The sequence below is a fragment of the Pseudophryne corroboree genome, chromosome 3 (assembly GCF_028390025.1).
Source record: "Pseudophryne corroboree isolate aPseCor3 chromosome 3, aPseCor3.hap2, whole genome shotgun sequence".
Taxonomy (NCBI): Eukaryota; Metazoa; Chordata; class Amphibia; order Anura; family Myobatrachidae; genus Pseudophryne; species Pseudophryne corroboree.
This window is the reverse complement of record NC_086446.1, coordinates 738,113,984-738,130,752: the sequence shown is the minus strand read 5'-3', so window position 1 is coordinate 738,130,752 and position 16,769 is coordinate 738,113,984. Positions and strand designations below refer to the sequence as shown.

The 16,769-nt window shown below is 47.3% G+C and overlaps 1 protein-coding gene across 1 annotated transcript in view; it reads left to right on the top strand.

Moving 5' to 3' along the window:
• The window catches only part of EDRF1 (erythroid differentiation regulatory factor 1), a 266,931-nt gene that overhangs the window by 191,327 nt on the left and 58,835 nt on the right, over nt 1-16,769 (top strand). Inside the window, exons 20-21 of the mRNA XM_063962243.1 lie at nt 6,572-6,721; nt 8,078-8,231. Coding sequence (XP_063818313.1) covers nt 6,572-6,721; nt 8,078-8,231 — 304 coding nt within the window. The remainder of the gene's footprint in view (nt 1-6,571; nt 6,722-8,077; nt 8,232-16,769) is intronic.

The following is a 16,769-nucleotide window of genomic DNA, read 5'->3' as shown; positions in this document are numbered from 1 at the left end:
CCCCAAAGGGCTAGTGGGGTCCTGTCCTCTATCAGAGCATTCCCTGTGTGTGTGCTGTATGTCGGTACTTTTGTGTCGACATGTATGAGGAGAAAAATGATGTGGAGACGGAGCAGATTGCCTGTAATAGTGATGTCACCCCCTAGGGGGTCGACACCTGAGTGGATGAACTGTTGGAAGGAATTACATGACAGTGTCAGTTCTGTATAAAAGACAGTGGTTGACATGAGACAGCCGGCTACTCAGCTTGTGCCTGTCCAGACGTCTCATAGGCCGTCAGGGGCTCTAAAGCGCCCGTTACCTCAGATGGCAGATATAGACGCCGACACGGATACTGACTCCAGTGTCGACGGTGAAGAGACGAATGTGACTTCCAGTACGGCCACACGTTACATGATTGAGGCAATGAAAAATGTTTTACACATTTCTGATAATACGAGTACCACCAAAAAAGGGGTATTATGTTCGGTGAGGAAAAACTACCTGTAGTTTTCCTGAATCTGAGAAATTAAAAGAGGTGTGTGATGATGCGTGGGTTTCCCCCGATAACAACGGATAATTTCTAAAATGTTATTGGCATTATATCCTTTCCCGCCAGAGGTTAGGGTGCGTTGGGAAACACCCCCTAGGGGGGATAAAGCGCTCACACGCTTGTAAGGGCTCTACCTTCGCCTGAGATGGCCGCCCTTAAGGATCCTGCTGATAGAAAGCAGGAGGGTATCCTAAAAGGTATTTACACACATACTGGTGTTATACTGCGACCAGCAATCGCCTCAGCCTGGATGTGCAGTGCTGGGTTGGCGTGGTCGGATTCCCTGACTGAAAATATTGATACCCTAGATAGGGACAGTATATTTTTGCCTATAGAGCATTTAAAAGATGCATTTTTATATATGCGTGATGCACAGCGGAATATTTGCCGACTGGCATCAAGTCTAAGCGCGTTGTCCATTTCTACCAGTAGAGGGTTATGGACACGTCAGTGGTCAGGTGATGCGTATTCCAAACTGCATTTGGAAGTATTGCTTTATTAAGGAAGGAGTTATTTGGGGTCGGTCTTTCAGTCCTGGTGGCCACGGCAACAGCTGGGAATTCCACGTTTGTACCCCAGGTCGCCTCTCAACATGAGAAGACGCCGTATTATCAGGCGCAGTCTTTTCGTGGACAAGCGGGCAAAGGGTTCCTCATTTCTGCCCCGTGACAGAGGGCGAGGAAAAAGGCTGCAGAAATCAGCCAGTTCCCAGGAACAGAAACCCTCTCCCGCCTCTGCCAAGCCCTCAGTATACGCTGGGGCTTTACAAGCAGAATCAGGCACGGTGGGGGGCCCGTCTCGATGAATTTCAGCGCGCAGTGGGCTCACTCGCAAGTAGACCCCTGGATCCTTCAGGTGATATCTCAGGGGTACAAATTAGAATTCGAGACGTCTCCCCCTCGCCGTTTCCTAAAGTCGGCTTTACCAATGTCTCCTTCTGACAGGGAGACAGTTTTGGAAGCCATTCACAAGCTGTATTCCCAGCAGGTGATAATCAAGATACTCCTCCTGCAACAGGGAACGGGGTATTATTCCACACTGTTGTGGTACCGAAGCCGGACGGCTCGGTGAGACCGATTCTAAATCTAAAATCTTTGAACACTTACGTACAGAGGTTCAAATTCAAGATTGAGTCACTCAGAGCAGTGATTGCGAACCTGGAAGAAGGGGACTACATGATGTCTCGGGACATCAAGGATGCTTACCTTCATGTCAAAATTTACCCTTCTCACCAAGGGTACCTCAGGTTTATGGTACAGAACTGTCACTATCAGTTCAGACGCTGCCGTATGGATGGTACACGGCACCCCGGGTCTTTACCAAGGTAATGGCCGAAATGATGATATTCCTTCGAAGGAAGTGAATTTTAGTTATCCCTTCCTTGGACAATTCCCTGATAAGGGTAAGATCCAGGGAACAGTTGGAGGTCGGTGTAGCACTATCTCAGGTAGTGTTGCGGCAGCACGATTGGATTCTCAATATTCCAAAATCGCACCTGGTTCCGACGACGTGTCTTCTGTTCCTAGGGATGATCCTGGACACAGTCCAGAAAAAGGTGTTTCTCCCGGAGGAGAAAGCCAGGGAGTTATCCGAGCTAGTCAGGAACCTCCTAAAACCGAGCCAAGTCTCAGTGCATCAATGCACAAGGGTTCTGGGTAAAATGGTGGCTTCCTACGAAGCAATCCCATTCGGCAGATTCCACGCAAGAACTTTCCAGTGGGACCTGCTGGACAAATGGTCCGGATCGCATCTTCAGATGCATCAGCGGATAACCCTGTCACCAAGGACAAGGGTGTCCCTCCTGTGGTGGTTCCAGAGTGCTCATCTTCTAGAGGGCCGCAGATTAGGCATTCAGGACTGGGTCCTGGTGACCACGGATGCCAGCCTGCGAGGCTGGGGAGCAGTCACACAGGGAAGGAATATCCAGGGCTTATGGTCAAGCCTGGAGACATCACTTCACATAAATATCCTGAAGCTAAGGTATATTTACAATGCTCTAAGCTTAGCAAGACCTCTGCTTCAAGGTCAGCCGGTGTTGATCCAGTCGGACAACATCACGGCAGTCACCCACGTAAACAGACAGGGTGGCACAAGAAGCAGGAGGGCAATGGCAGAAGCTGCAAGGATTCTTCGCTGGGCGGAAAATCATGTGATAGCACTGTCAGCAGTATTCATTCCGGGAGTGGACAACTGGGAAGCAGACTTCCTCAGCACGACCTCCACCCGGGAGAGTGGGGACTTCACCCAGAAGTCTTCCACATGATTAAAAACTCGACAGGTATTGCGCCAGGTCCAGGGACCCTCAGGCAATAAGCTGTAGACGCTCTGGTAACACCGTGGGTGTACCAGTCAGGGTATGTGTTCCCTCCTCTGCCTCTCATACCCAAGGTACTGAGATTGATAAGATGGAGAGGAGTAAGCACTATATTCGTGGTTCCGGATTGGCCAAGAAGGACTTGGTAACCGGAACTTCAAGAGATGCTTACGGAGGATCCGTGGCCTCTACCTCTAAGAAGGGACCTGCTCCAGCAAGGACCCTGTCTGTTCCAAGACTTACCGCGGCTGCGTTTGACGGCATGGCGGTTGAACGCCGGATCCTGAAGGAAAAAAGGCATTCCGGATGAAGTCATCCCTATCCTGATCAAAGCCAGGAAGGATGTAACCGCAAAAACATTATCACCGCAATTGGCGAAAATATGTTGCGTGGTGCGAGGCCAGTAAGGCCCGACGGAGGAAATTCAACTGGGTCGATTCCTACATTTCCTGCAAACAGGAGTGTCTATGGGCCTGAAATTGGGGTCCATTAAGGTTCAAATTTCGGCCCTGTCAATTTTCTTCCAAAAAGAACTAGCTTCAGTCCCTGAAGTTCAGACGTTTGTAAAAGGGGTACTGCATATACAGCCTCCTTTTGTGCCTCCAGTGGCACTTTGGGATCTCAATGTAGTTTTGGGTTCCAAAAGTCACATTGGTTTGAACCACTTAAATCTGTGGAGTTAAAATATCTCACATGGAAAGTGGTCATGCTGTTGGCCCTGGCCTGGGCCAGGCGCGTGTCAGAATTGGCGGCTTTATCCTGAAAAAGCCCTTATCTGATTTTCCATTCGGACAGGGCGGAATTGAGGACTCGTCCTCAGTTTCTCCCCAAGGTGGTTTCAGCGTCTCACCTGAACCAACCTATTGGTGGTGCCTGCGGCTACTAGGGACTTGGAGGCCTCCAAGTTGCTAGACGTTGTCAGTGCCCTGAAAATATATGTTTCCAGGACGGCTGGAGTCAGGAAATCTGACTCGCTGTTTATCCTGTGTGCACCCAACAAGCTGGGTGCTCCTGCTTCTAAGCAGACTATTGCTCGTTGGATTTGTAGTACAATTCAGCTTGCACATTCTGTGGCAGGCCTGCCACAGCCAAAAATCTGTAAATGCCCACTCCACAAGGAAGGTGGGCTCATCTTGGGCGGCTGCCCGAGGGGTCTCGGCTTTACAACTTTGCCGAGCAGCTACTTGGTCAGGAGCAAATACGTTTGTAAAATTCTACAAAATTGATATCCTGGCTGAGGAGGACCTGGAGTTCTCTCATTTGGTGCTGCAGAGTCATCCGCACTCTCCCGCCCGTTTGGGAGCTTTGGTATAATCCCCATGGTCCTTACGGAGTCCCCAGCATCCACTTAGGACGTTAGAGAAAGTAAGAATTTACTTACCGATAATTCTATTTCTCATAGTCCGTAGTGGATGCTGGGCGCCCATCCCAAGTGCGGATTGTCTGCAATACTTGTACATAGTTATTGTTACAAAAATCGGGTTATTATTGTTGTGAGCCATCTTTCAGAGGCTCCTCTGTTATCATGCTGTTAACTGGGTTCAGATCACAGGTTGTACGGTGTGATTGGTGTGGCTGGTATGAGTCTTACCCGGGATTCAAAATCCTTCCTTATTGTGTACGCTCGTCCGGGCACAGTATCCTAACTGAGGCTTGGAGGAGGGTCATAGGGGGAGGAGCCAGTGCACACCAGATAGTCCTAAAGCTTTCTTTAGATGTGCCCAGTCTCCTGCGGAGCCGCTACCCCCCCCCATGGTCCTTACGGAGTCCCCAGCATCCACTACGGACTATGAGAAATAGAATTATCGGTAAGTAAATTCTTATTTTTCTTGTTGTTTACGGCTTAATAGAGGATCTCCTGGGAGATTGATGCTAGCTATATTTGGTAACTCTCCAGGCAGAATGCAGGGGTTTGTGACAATGTGACATATCCGCTCTGTATAATGAAGTCACACCTCACTTTTTATATATAACCTCATCCCTACAGAGTGTGAACATGGTGTCATTTGGGATTTTTTTTCAAGGATAGTATGTGATTTTTATAAAACAAGCCACCATACAAGAGTATAGTTTTGTGATCAGATTGTGACTCCCTTCATAAGCAATAATATAAACTTATAGATTAATAGAAATGTATTAGAATTTTTATTTCTTCATCAGGGTTCATAGGTTCCACAGGGAACATCGGGGTTGTAGTGGTGGATGAGAATCCGGGCACCAAACAGTTAAAGCTTTCAGCTGTCCCAGAATGCACGGCTCCTCTCCTCTGTAACCCCGCCTCCATGCTCAGGCAGTCCGTTTTGAGTTGGTGCCTGCAGAAATCAGGTGCACTGGTTGAATGTTATTGATGTTGTTTTGTACTGCTCCACAGTCCTCTGCAGACCCTAACGGCAGGGAAAACAGCACATGCAGGAAACGGGTACACAAAGCAGTCATAATAAATGCAGATATGAAAACAAAGAACAGGGAGAGCACTGCTCATAGGGAAAGGCACATCTGAGACAGAAATAAGAGCCAGTGTGGCTCATAGTGGAGATTGGAACAGTGGGAGTGGAATACTAGTGTGGGCAGTATAGGTGGGAGAAGGGTAGGTGTGAGGTTGCATTAGTTTGGGGAGTAGGTGCGAGGGTGTAATAGTGTCAGTTGTATAGCCTAGGTGTGGCATATCTTCAGATGTCTTTCAGATAGCTTTACCAGCACATCAGATTCTGACCTCTCAAACTTACCATGGCAGAAGCCTTTGGAGTCATTTGGAATTGGTAGATCTAGGACATGGAAACCAGTGTAGGGATTTGTAGAGTGGTGTGTTGGATGTGGAGTGTTGAGAGGAGTTTTGGCTTTGCTGCTGTATTTCAGCTGTGTAGAAGCTGGCAAAGATGAATATGGGGATACCAGGCAGACGGTTGCATTTATGGAAGTGGAAGATGAGAGAATGGATGTGTAAGTATGAGAGGTGCGGTTGCATACTGGGTTAGAAGAGTTAGTTGTGTTCCAGCAATATTTTGTAGGTGAATGTGACCAGAATGTCAGAGAGCCTGGATGTGAGGAATAATGCAGAAGTGGAGTTATGGGTGAGTGGGGCATTAGGAGAATGTGCTTGGGAGACTGAGGAAAGTTGTGGAGATGATGGTTGGGAGATTTGAAGGTGAATAGGGCTCTTGGGAGTCTGGTGATCACCACTGGTTTGCACACGTTGAGCTTTAGGTAACGTTGGAACATCCCGGTAGAGTCTGCAAGAGACTATTGGTTATACAAGATCATGTAGAGTTGTAAGTAGATCATTGATCCCTTTTATGAGTGTAGCCTCACTGTACTGTAATGTTGGAGCAGATTGCTGACAGTCGAGAAGGGAATGATGGGAGTGAAAAGGGATATAGACAGACTTGCAGTCGCTCACGCGGTTTTGTAGGTGTGGAGAGAAATTGGCTGAAATTTAGAGAGGCGGTTCGGACAGCTAAACAGAAGTAGGATTTGACTGTACCAGCAGGGGAAGAGGGGATGGAGGTGAGGTGGGGGAGAAGGAACGGAGAATCTCAGAGGGGAAGGAGAATGCAGCATGATGGACCATATTACTGTAATTAGACACTAGTCATGAGTAGTGCTAGCTGCTGTTACTGGGTATTTACACTTATTGAGTATGTAGGTAGAACCGGTACAACATTTACATCTGATGTCTCCATTTTTGATCTCCACATCAGCATTTTAATATGTTGAATTTTCTTTAGATTGAGCGGGAAGTCACTGAAGCCATGATGAAGTCTCTGAAATACTGTGGCGTGGAGACTGTGTCCGCTCGTCAGCCCCTATGCCAGTACCGAGCGGCCACCATCCACCACAGGCTGGCATCTATGTATCATAGCTGTCTGCGGAACCAGGTACGTGGCATCTTTGTGTTCCATCCACTCTACCCGTGGCTCAACTATTGAATGACCTCCAGAATTGATGTCCTTGTAGAAGGGCTTTGTAATAATGGGGCAGATGTACTAAGCCTGGAGAAGGGATAATGAAGGGATAAAGCAGTGATAAGAGAAGGTGATCACGCACCAGCCAATCGTTACGGATTTGAAAAATGACAGGGGCTGATTGGCTGGTGCGTTATCACCTTGCGCTCATCACTGGTTTATCACTTCCTTATCCCTTCTCCAGGCTTAATATATCTACCCCAATGATATACTGTATATTTTAGAATTTTAAAGATCATGAGTTTAAAGTCTAACTGCGCCTTAATTTATTCTGAGTAATCCGCAACCAGAGTTGTGACCTTGACATGCCATAGTAGAGGAACACTTTTATTTGTAGTGAGATCACTAAATAATACAAAACCATGAACCCGCACTCGCCCTTAGCACAGTATATCAGAACCATTCATATGGTTACTCTCGTTTCTTCATGTCCCTACAACTCCAATGTCCTTTATCAAAGAACCATTGCAATATGGCTCCAACACTTTGGTTTACAGTGAAGGAAGTTGGGAGTGTGGTGGAAAATGGTTTCCCCATTTGGACCATTTAAAAAGGGCCTGATGTCTGTGGCTCAAAGGGGTCTATGTACTAAGCCTCGGAGAGAGATAAAGTGCCAACCAGTTCCTAACAGCCATAGTACAGGCTGTGTTTGAAAAATAACACGAGCTGATTGGCTGGTACTTTATCTCCGTCCACTTTATCTCTCTCCAAGGTTTAGTGCATAGACCCCTAAGTGCCAAATATAATGGCCTACGAATTGAAGCAGGCACCGAAATTTAGACTATTTAGCTTTGAGCATTAAAGCAGCGCATTTTTTTTATGCAATGCCAACCTGTTTATGGGGAAGATTTATCAAAGCTTGGAGAGAGAGCGAAAGTACCAACCAATCAGCTCCTGACATTTTACGGGTTGTGTTTGAAAAATAACAGGAGTTGATTGGTTGGTACTTTATCTCTATCCAAACTTTGATAAATCTGCCCCTTTAACTTAAAAAATGACGGCTTTAAATCTCACTGCCGAATCGCTGAAATCTGTGCACCTGCCTCACCTCTTTAGTTCTTAAGTAGCCTTGCACTTTACGTGACGTCTCCACTTTCTCTCTCCAAGGCTTGATACACGTCCCCCTTGGTGTCTTAAACCTGTAAAGCCTGACACTTCAGATTACAAGTATGATACAGTTTACGTTATAGGTTTACAATTTACCTGGAAATGTACATTACTGTATCCTTCACGTCTAGCTTTACTCATAGAAACTTGGTCTCCATGCAGGTAGGCGACGAACATTTGAGAAAGCAGCATCGGATCCTCGCTGACCTCCATTACAGCAAATCAGTAAAACTCTTCCAGTTCCTGAAGGATGCCCCATGTGAACTTCTCAGGGTCCAGCTAGAGAGGGTGGCCTTTGCCGAATTCCAAATGTCCAGTGAGTATTGTCTGCGTCCGTTTCATCTTGTGCGCGTTTAGCATATTGTTGTACAAATTATAATAGCTCCCGTAACTCATAGCAACGACGGAAGATCCTGATCTTTGGTTTCGTGGCTTTCAGTTTTTAAAATGTGTTATACAATGAATGCTATAACCTGATTATCTGCGGGTTATACTGTGCACAGTGTTATTAAATGACTGCAAGCCCCCTTGTTGTATTGAGGTGGATACAGCCCTGTACTAGATGATGGGTTGAGATATTAGTCCAAGCGTTTAGAAAGTCTGTTTACTCTCTATCTCCATTACTCTTTATTAAGAATCCAGTCAGTCTTACAGGTTCTCAGGAGATTTTAAACGGAAAAAAGATTACTCTAAAAACAAGTTGGAACTCCTGTCAGGGATTAGTTGCACAAAGTTGCCGGGCAAGCATTTACGCATTTCACCATTTATTTTAAAGCTACATTTTATTGATTTTTCAAAACACAAAGAGGAAGAAAAATGTGGAGGTAAGAAATTAAGGATCAGTCTGGGACCATCCACATAAATAGCAATACATCTTTTTCCGTACTGTACAGCCACAAACACTAAGATTACACGAACAAGAGCGGGTTCTTTTTTGTTGCAATTTTTAAAATACTAGTATATCTCATGCCTCATAAGCCCTCTCACCACGGTCTATCATCTCCCCTTCCAACCCGCGGCTGTATACTTACCCGTTTCTGACTCCGGTTGCTCTTTGAAGTGGGAGCCATTGGAGGGAAGCACCCCGGCTACTGCTGCATATTTATGTTGGGGATTGTTATATCAATGCGGAGGAATCAGAATTGTCCTTTCTCTGGCTGGGTCCACAGGATTATCCACAGGATAACATTGGGATATTGTCGAGCGACAGCGAAAATGGCACCAACACGGTCACGAGCTCTCTGGCCTCCCAGGATGCATTGGGGCCTCCCCTATATAGTCCCGCCCACTGATTCAGTCAGATCAGTTTTTTGCTTGGTGCGGCAGGTAGCCGCATGGTCACAGGGCTGCTGTGAAAGCAGCCTCAAGTTTTCATTACTTTATTTTTATAGACTTACTGTTTTTGTTTGAGCGACTTCTCTTAACAGCGTCTTAAACGTGTATTAGAAAGAGTCGCTCCAACAACTCCCCACCGGGTCGCAACAACGCTTACCTTCACGGTACAGTGCTGTCTCGACGGGCGTCTGTGTTGGATGTTCTAGCAGGTCCAGCAGACGTTACCAGGCTGTGGCCGGAGCATGGGGAGACAGTGAGTATATGGACTTCCTCTTACTAGAGGGGTCAGGACACAGCTACGCTGATTTGGTGGAGACTACAAACAGCGTGTTGATGCGCCGAACATCTCGAGTGTGACAGCGCTACGCTCCGGGGATCATAGGCGCCAGGACTAGGTGAGGCCACGATCCTGGGAGTTTAAGTCAACAGGGGGTTTCAGACGCTCTCCTGGCCGTCCCTCCTCCGAGTTCATGGCCAGTTCCCGCGGGTCTCTCGTTTCATGAACTGAATAACCTCACTTCTGGCTCAGACGCTACCACGAGGATTCTCGGTCGCAGCTTAGACGCTGCGGTTGTGTACACTGGATATAAACCCGCCCAGACCGAGTCGCAGGCCTTTAGTGTCTGCATGCACGTGGAGTCGCTCAGCGTCCGTGTCCGTTGGTGAGCGTCCGTGTCCGTTATCAGTTACCAAGAGCGGCAGTGTACACCAGTAGCGTCTGAATCCACTCAGCGTCTTTCGAGCGTCTTTGCTTGGATATGGAAGTGTGGTGAGTCTCCCTGTATCCCGCTCCCTGGAGGCAGGGTATACAGTACTAAAAATTCCTTCTACTTCTTAGTGTGCACTGTTAATTTCTCTATCGTCCTAGTGGATGCTGGGGTTCCTGAAAGGACCATGGGGAATAGCGGCTCCGCAGGAGACAGGGCACAAAAGTAAAGCTTTCCGATCAGGTGGTGTGCACTGGCTCCTCCCCCCATGACCCTCCTCCAAGCAAGTTAGATTTTTGTGCCCGGCCGAGAAGGGTGCAATCTAGGTGGCTCTCCTAAAGAGCTGCTTAGAAAAGTTTAGCTTAGGTTTTTTATTTTACAGTGAGTCCTGCTGGCAACAGGATCACTGCAACGAGGGACTTAGGGGAGAAGAAGTGAACTCACCTGCGTGCAGGATGGATTGGCTTCTTGGCTACTGGACATCAGCTCCAGAGGGACGATCACAGGTACAGCCTGGATGGTCACCGGAGCCTTGCCGCCGGCCCCCTTGCAGATGCTGAAGTAAGAAGAGGTCCAGAATCGGCGGCAGAAGACTCCTCAGTCTTCTAAAGGTAGCGCACAGCACTGCAGCTGTGCGCCATTTTCCTCTCAGCACACTTCACACGGCAGTCACTGAGGGTGCAGGGCGCTGGGAGGGGGGCGCCCTGGGAGGCAAATGAATACCTATTTTGGCTAAAAATACCTCACACATAGCCTCCGGAGGCTATATGGAGATATTTAACCCCTGCCAGAATCCGTTAAGAGCGGGAGACGAGGCCGCCGAAAAAGGGGCGGGGCCTATCTCCTCAGCACACAGCGCCATTTTCCCTCACAGAAAGGCTGGAGGGAAGGCTCCCAGGCTCTCCCCTGCACTGCACTACAGAAACAGGGTTAAAACAGAGAGGGGGGGCACTAATTTGGCGTTAGAAATATATAAAAAAGATGCTATAAGGGAAAACACTTATATAAGGTTGTCCCTATATAATTATAGCGTTTTTGGTGTGTGCTGGCAAACTCTCCCTCTGTCTCTCCAAAGGGCTAGTGGGTCCTGTCCTCTATCAGAGCATTCCCTGTGTGTGTGCTGTGTGTCGGTACGTGTGTGTCGACATGTAGGAGGACGATGTTGGTGAGGAGGCGGAGCAATTGCCTGTAATGGTGATGTCACTCTCTAGGGAGTCGACACCGGAATGGATGGCTTATTTAGGGAATTACGTGATAATGTCAACACGCTGCAAGGTCGGTTGACGACATGAGACGGCCGACAAACAATTAGTACCGGTCCAGACGTCTCAAAAACACCGTCAGGGGTTTTAAAACGCCCGTTTACTTTAGTCGGTCGACACAGACAGGGACACTGAATCCAGTGTCGACGGTGAATAAACAAACGTATTCCTTATTAGGGCCACACGTTAAAGGCAATGAAGGAGGTGTTACATATTTCTGATACTACAAGTACCACAAAAGAGGGTATTATGTGGGATGTGAAAAAACTACCATAGTTTTTCCTGAATCAGATAAATTAAATAAAGTGTGTGATGATGCGTGGGTTCCCCCCGATAGAAAATTATGGGCGGTATACCCTTTCCCGCCAGAAGTTAGGGCGCGTTGGGAAACACCCCTTAGGGTGGATAAGGCGCTCACACGCTTATCAAAACAAGTGGCGGTACCGTCTATAGATAGGGCCGTCCTCAAGGACCAGCTGACAGGAGGCTGGAAAATATCATAAAAAGTATATACACACATACTGGTGTTATACTGCGACCAGCGATCGCCTCAGCCTGGATGTGCAGAGCTGGGGTGGCTTGGTCGGATTCCCTGACTAAAAATATTGATACCCTTGACAGGGACAGTATTTTATTGACTATAGAGCATTTAAAGGATGCATTTCTATATATGCGAGATGCACAGAGGGATATTTGCACTCTGGCATCAAGAGTAAATGCGATGTCCATAACTGCCAGAAGATGTTATGGACATGACAGTGGTCAGGTGATGCAGATTCCAAACGGCACAAAGGTGTATTGCCGTATAAAGGAAGAGGAGTTATTTGGGGTCGGTCCATCGGACCTGGTGGCCACGGCAACTGCTGGAAAATCCACCGTTTTTACCCTAAGTCACATCTCTGCAGAAAAAGACACCGTCTTTTCAGCCTCAGTCCTTTCGTCCCTATAAGATCATATCTGCCCAGGGATAGAGGAAAGGGAAGAAGACTGCAGCAGGCAGCCCATTCCCAGGAACAGAAGCGTTCCACCGCTTCTGACAAGTTCTCAGCATGGCGCTGAGACCGTACAGGACCCCTGGATCCTACAAGTAGTATCCCAGGGGTACAGATTGGAATGTCGAGACGTTTCCCCTTCGCAGGCTCCTGAAGTCTGCTTTACCAAGGTCTCCCTCCGACAAGGAGGCAGTATGGGAAAAAATTCACAAGCTGTATTCCCAGCAGGTGATAATTAAATTACCCCTCCTACTACAAGTAAAGGGGTATTATTCCACACTATATTGTGGTACTGAAGCCAGAAGGCTAGGTGAGACTTATTCTAAAAAAAAAAAAAAAAAAAAAAAAAAAAATTTTGAACACTTACAAAGGTTCAAATCAAGATGGAGTCACTCAGAGCAGTGATAACGAACCAGGAAGAAGGGGACTATATAGTGTCCCGGGACATCAGGGATGCTTACCTCTATGTCCCAAATTTGCCCTTCTCACTAAGGGTACCTCAGGTTCGTGGTGCAGAACTGTCACTATCAGTTTCAGACGCTGCCGTTTGGATTGTCCACGGCACCCCGGGTCTTTACCAAGGTAATGGCCGAAATGATGATTCTTCTTCGAAGAAAAGGCGTCTTAATTATCCCTTACTTGGACGATCTCCTGATAAGGGCATAGTCCAGGGAACAGTTGGAGGTCGGAGTAGCACTATCTAGGATACTGCTACAACAGCACGGGTGGATTCTAAATATTCCAAAATCGCAGCTGATCCCGACGACACGTCTGCTGTGCCTAGGGATGATTCTGGACACAGTCCAGAAAAAGGTGTTTCTCCCGGAAGAGAAAGCCAGGGAGTTATCCGAGCTAGTCAGGAACCTCCTAAAAACAGTGCATCATTGCACAAGGGTCCTGGTAAAAATGGTGGCTTCCTACGAAGCAATTCCATTCGGCAGATTTCACGCAAGAACTTTTCAGTGGGATCTGCTGGACAAATGGTCCGGATCGCATCTTCAGATGCATCAGCGGATAACCCTATATCCAAGGACAAGGGTGTCTCTCCTGTGGTGGTTATAGAGTGCTCATCTTCTAGAGGGCCGCAGATTCGGCATTCAGGATTGCATGCTGGTGACCACGGAGCCCAGCCCGAGAGGCTGGGGAGCAGTCACACAAGGAAAAAATTTCCAGGGAGTGTGATCAAGTCTGGAGACTTTTCTCCACATAAATATACTGGAGCTAAGGGTAAATTTATAATGCTCTAAGCTTAGCAAGACCTCTGCTTCAAGGTCAGCCGGTATTGATCCAGTGGGAAAAACATCACGGCAGTCGCCCACGTAAACAGACAGGGCGACACAAGAAGCAGGAGGGCAATGGCAAAAACTGCAAGGACTTTTCGCTGGGCGGAAAATCATGTGATAGCACTGTCAGCAGTGTTTCATCCCGGGAATGGAAACTGGGAAGCAGACTTCCTCAGCAGGCACGACCTCCACCCGGGAGAGTGGAAACTTCATCGGGAAGTTTTTTCCACATGATTGTAAACCGTTGGGAAATACCAAAGGTGGACATGATGGCGTCCCGTCTGAACAAAAAACGGGACAGGTATTGCGCCAGGTCAAGAGACCCTCAGGCAATAGCTGTGGACGTTCTGGTAACACCGTGGGTGTACCAGTCGGTGTATGTGTTCCCTCCTCTGCTTCTCATACCTAAGGTGCTGAGAATTATAAGACGTAGAGGAGTAAGAACTATACTCATGGCTCCGGATTGGCCAAGAAGGACTTGGTACCCGGAACTTCAAGAGATGCTTACAGAGGTCTTATGGCCTCTGCCGCTAAGAAGGGACTTGCTTCAGCAAGTACCATGTCTGTTCCAAGACTTACCGCAGCTGCGTTTGTCGGCATGGCGGTGGAAAGCCGGATCCTAAGGGAAAAAGGCATTCCGGAAGAGGTCATTCCTACCCTGGTCAAAGCCAGAAAGGAGGTGACCGCACAACATTATCACCACATGTGGCGAAAATATGTTGCGTGGTGTGAGGCCAGGAAGGCCCCACAAAGAAATTTCAACTCGGTCGTTTCCTGCATTTCCTGCAAACAGGAGTGTCTATGGGCCTCAAATTGGGGTCCATTAAGGTTCAAATTTCGGCCCTGTCGATTTTCTTCCAGAAAGAATTGGCTTCAGTTCCTGAAGTCCAGAAGTTTGTCAAGGGAGTATTGCATATACAACCCCCTTTTGTGCCTCCAGTGGCACTGTGGGATCTCAACGTAGTTCTGGGATTCCTCAAATCACATTGGTTTAAAACCAGTCAAATCTGTGGATTTGAAGCATCTCACATGAAAAGTGACCATGCTCTTGGCCCTGGCCTGGACCAGGCGAGTGTCAAATTGGTGGTTTTTTCTCAAAAAAGCCCATATCTGTTTGTCCATTCGGACAGGGCAGAGCTGCGGACTCGTCCCCAGTTCTCTCCCTAAGGTGGTGTCAGTGTTTCACCTGAACCAGCTTATTGTGGTGCCTTGCACCTACTAGGGACTTGGAGGACTCCAAGTTGCTAGATGTTGTCAGGGCCCTGAAAATATGTTCCAGGACGGCTGGAGTCAGGAAAACTGACTTGCTGTTATCCTGTATGCACCCAACAAACTGGGTGCTATTGCTTCTAAGCAGACTATTGCTAGTTGGATGTGTAATACAATTCAGCTTGCACATTCTGTGGCAGGCCTGCCACAGCCAAAATATGTAAATGCCCATTCCACAAGGAAGGTGGGCTCATCTTGGGCGGCTGCCCGAGGGGTCTCGGCTTTACAACTTTGCCGAGCAGCTACTTGGTCAGGGGCAAACACGTTTGCTAAATTCTACAAATTTGATACCCTGGCTAAGGAGGACCTGGAGTTCTCTCATTCGGTGCTGCAGAGTCATCCGCACTCTCCCGCCCGTTTGGGAGCTTTGGTATAATCCCCATGGTCCTTTCAGGAACCCCAGCATCCACTAGGACGATAGAGAAAATAAGAATTTACTTACCGATAATTCTATTTCTCGGAGTCCGTAGTGGATGCTGGGCGCCCATCCCAAGTGCGGATTATCTGCAATACTTGTACATAGTTACAAAAATCGGGTTATTATTGTTGTGAGCCATCTTTTCAGAGGCTCCGCTGTTATCATACTGTTAACTGGGTTTAGATCACAAGTTGTACGGTGTGATTGGTGTGGCTGGTATGAGTCTTACCCGGGATTCAAAATTCCTCCCTTATTGTGTACGCTCGTCCGGGCACAGTACCTAACTGGCTTGGAGGAGGGTCATGGGGGGAGGAGCCAGTGCACACCACCTGATCGGAAAGCTTTACTTTTGTGCCCTGTCTCCTGCGGAGCCGCTATTCCCCATGGTCCTTTCAGGAACCCCAGCATCCACTACGGACTCCGAGAAATAGAATTATCGGTAAGTAAATTCTTATTTTTTAGTACCTATTGCATATGAGACCTGTATATTACTGTGTTTTCTGCATGTTATGTTGAAAAATTAACCAGTTAAAACAGAAGTACAATTTTCCTACTTATGTATAAGTTATTATGGAGGTTGTATTCTCATATGACAATGTCTAATGTTTTAACATGTGACTGACTGCTAGTATGTGTGCTGACTTTTCTGTGTAATGTCAGTCCTGTTCTGACCCTCAAATCAGGTGCACTGTGGTCAGATTGATTTCACCTCTATATACTGATTATAGGGTGTGGTTCAGTCACAAAATTGTGTAGTCAATATCAGAAAAAATGTCTGTGAGCGGCAAAAGTGATGAGGAGAATTTGTCAAGCACTCCTATAGCCCTAACATGCTTATCTTGTAAGTCAGGGGTAATTGATATGATTCAATTGGTCACTTATGAGGGTTTGTGTGCAAACTGTTTCGCTTTTCAGCGAAGTAAAAAACAGGAGTTAGTTCAACCTCCAGTAGAGCCACCATGGAATATGTTCGCAAAGACTCTGTCTTCAATAGCGGACAAGTTAGCTCCAGTAGCACCACCTCAGGGGTTAGGTTACACTAAGAACCCATACATGCAGCTCCCTTCCTATGGTTTGGTTCCAGTAGCCTCTACAAGCAACCAAGGGGTAGGTAAGACTAAGACAGATACGTCTGTATGGCAGACTACACAAGAGGATACATCGGATGATGATGCGGAAACAATAGATTCAACTCCGTATGATGATCAGTCGCAGAGCTTTAGTTCAGATGATGTAGCTGAACTCATTAATGCAGTAAAGGCTGTGCTTTCTCTGGAAGAACCAGCCAAGACAGCGTTAAAAGCAAAAGCACCTGTATTCAAACGAACAAAGTCAGTGAAAGCTGAATTTCCAGCGTCAGAGGAGTTGACGGAAATGATGGATGAGTCTTGGGCAGCGCCCGGTAAAAAGTATAAGATTCCTAGGAGATGGGATTCTTATTATCCATTTCCTGCTGGAGATTGTTCGAAGAGAGAAGTTCCTCCAAAAGTAGATGCACATGTTCTACGACTCGTGCACAAATCTGCTTTGCCACTGTCATCTACCTCTTTGAATGATGTCACAGACAGGAGGGTAGAGAGCCTATTGA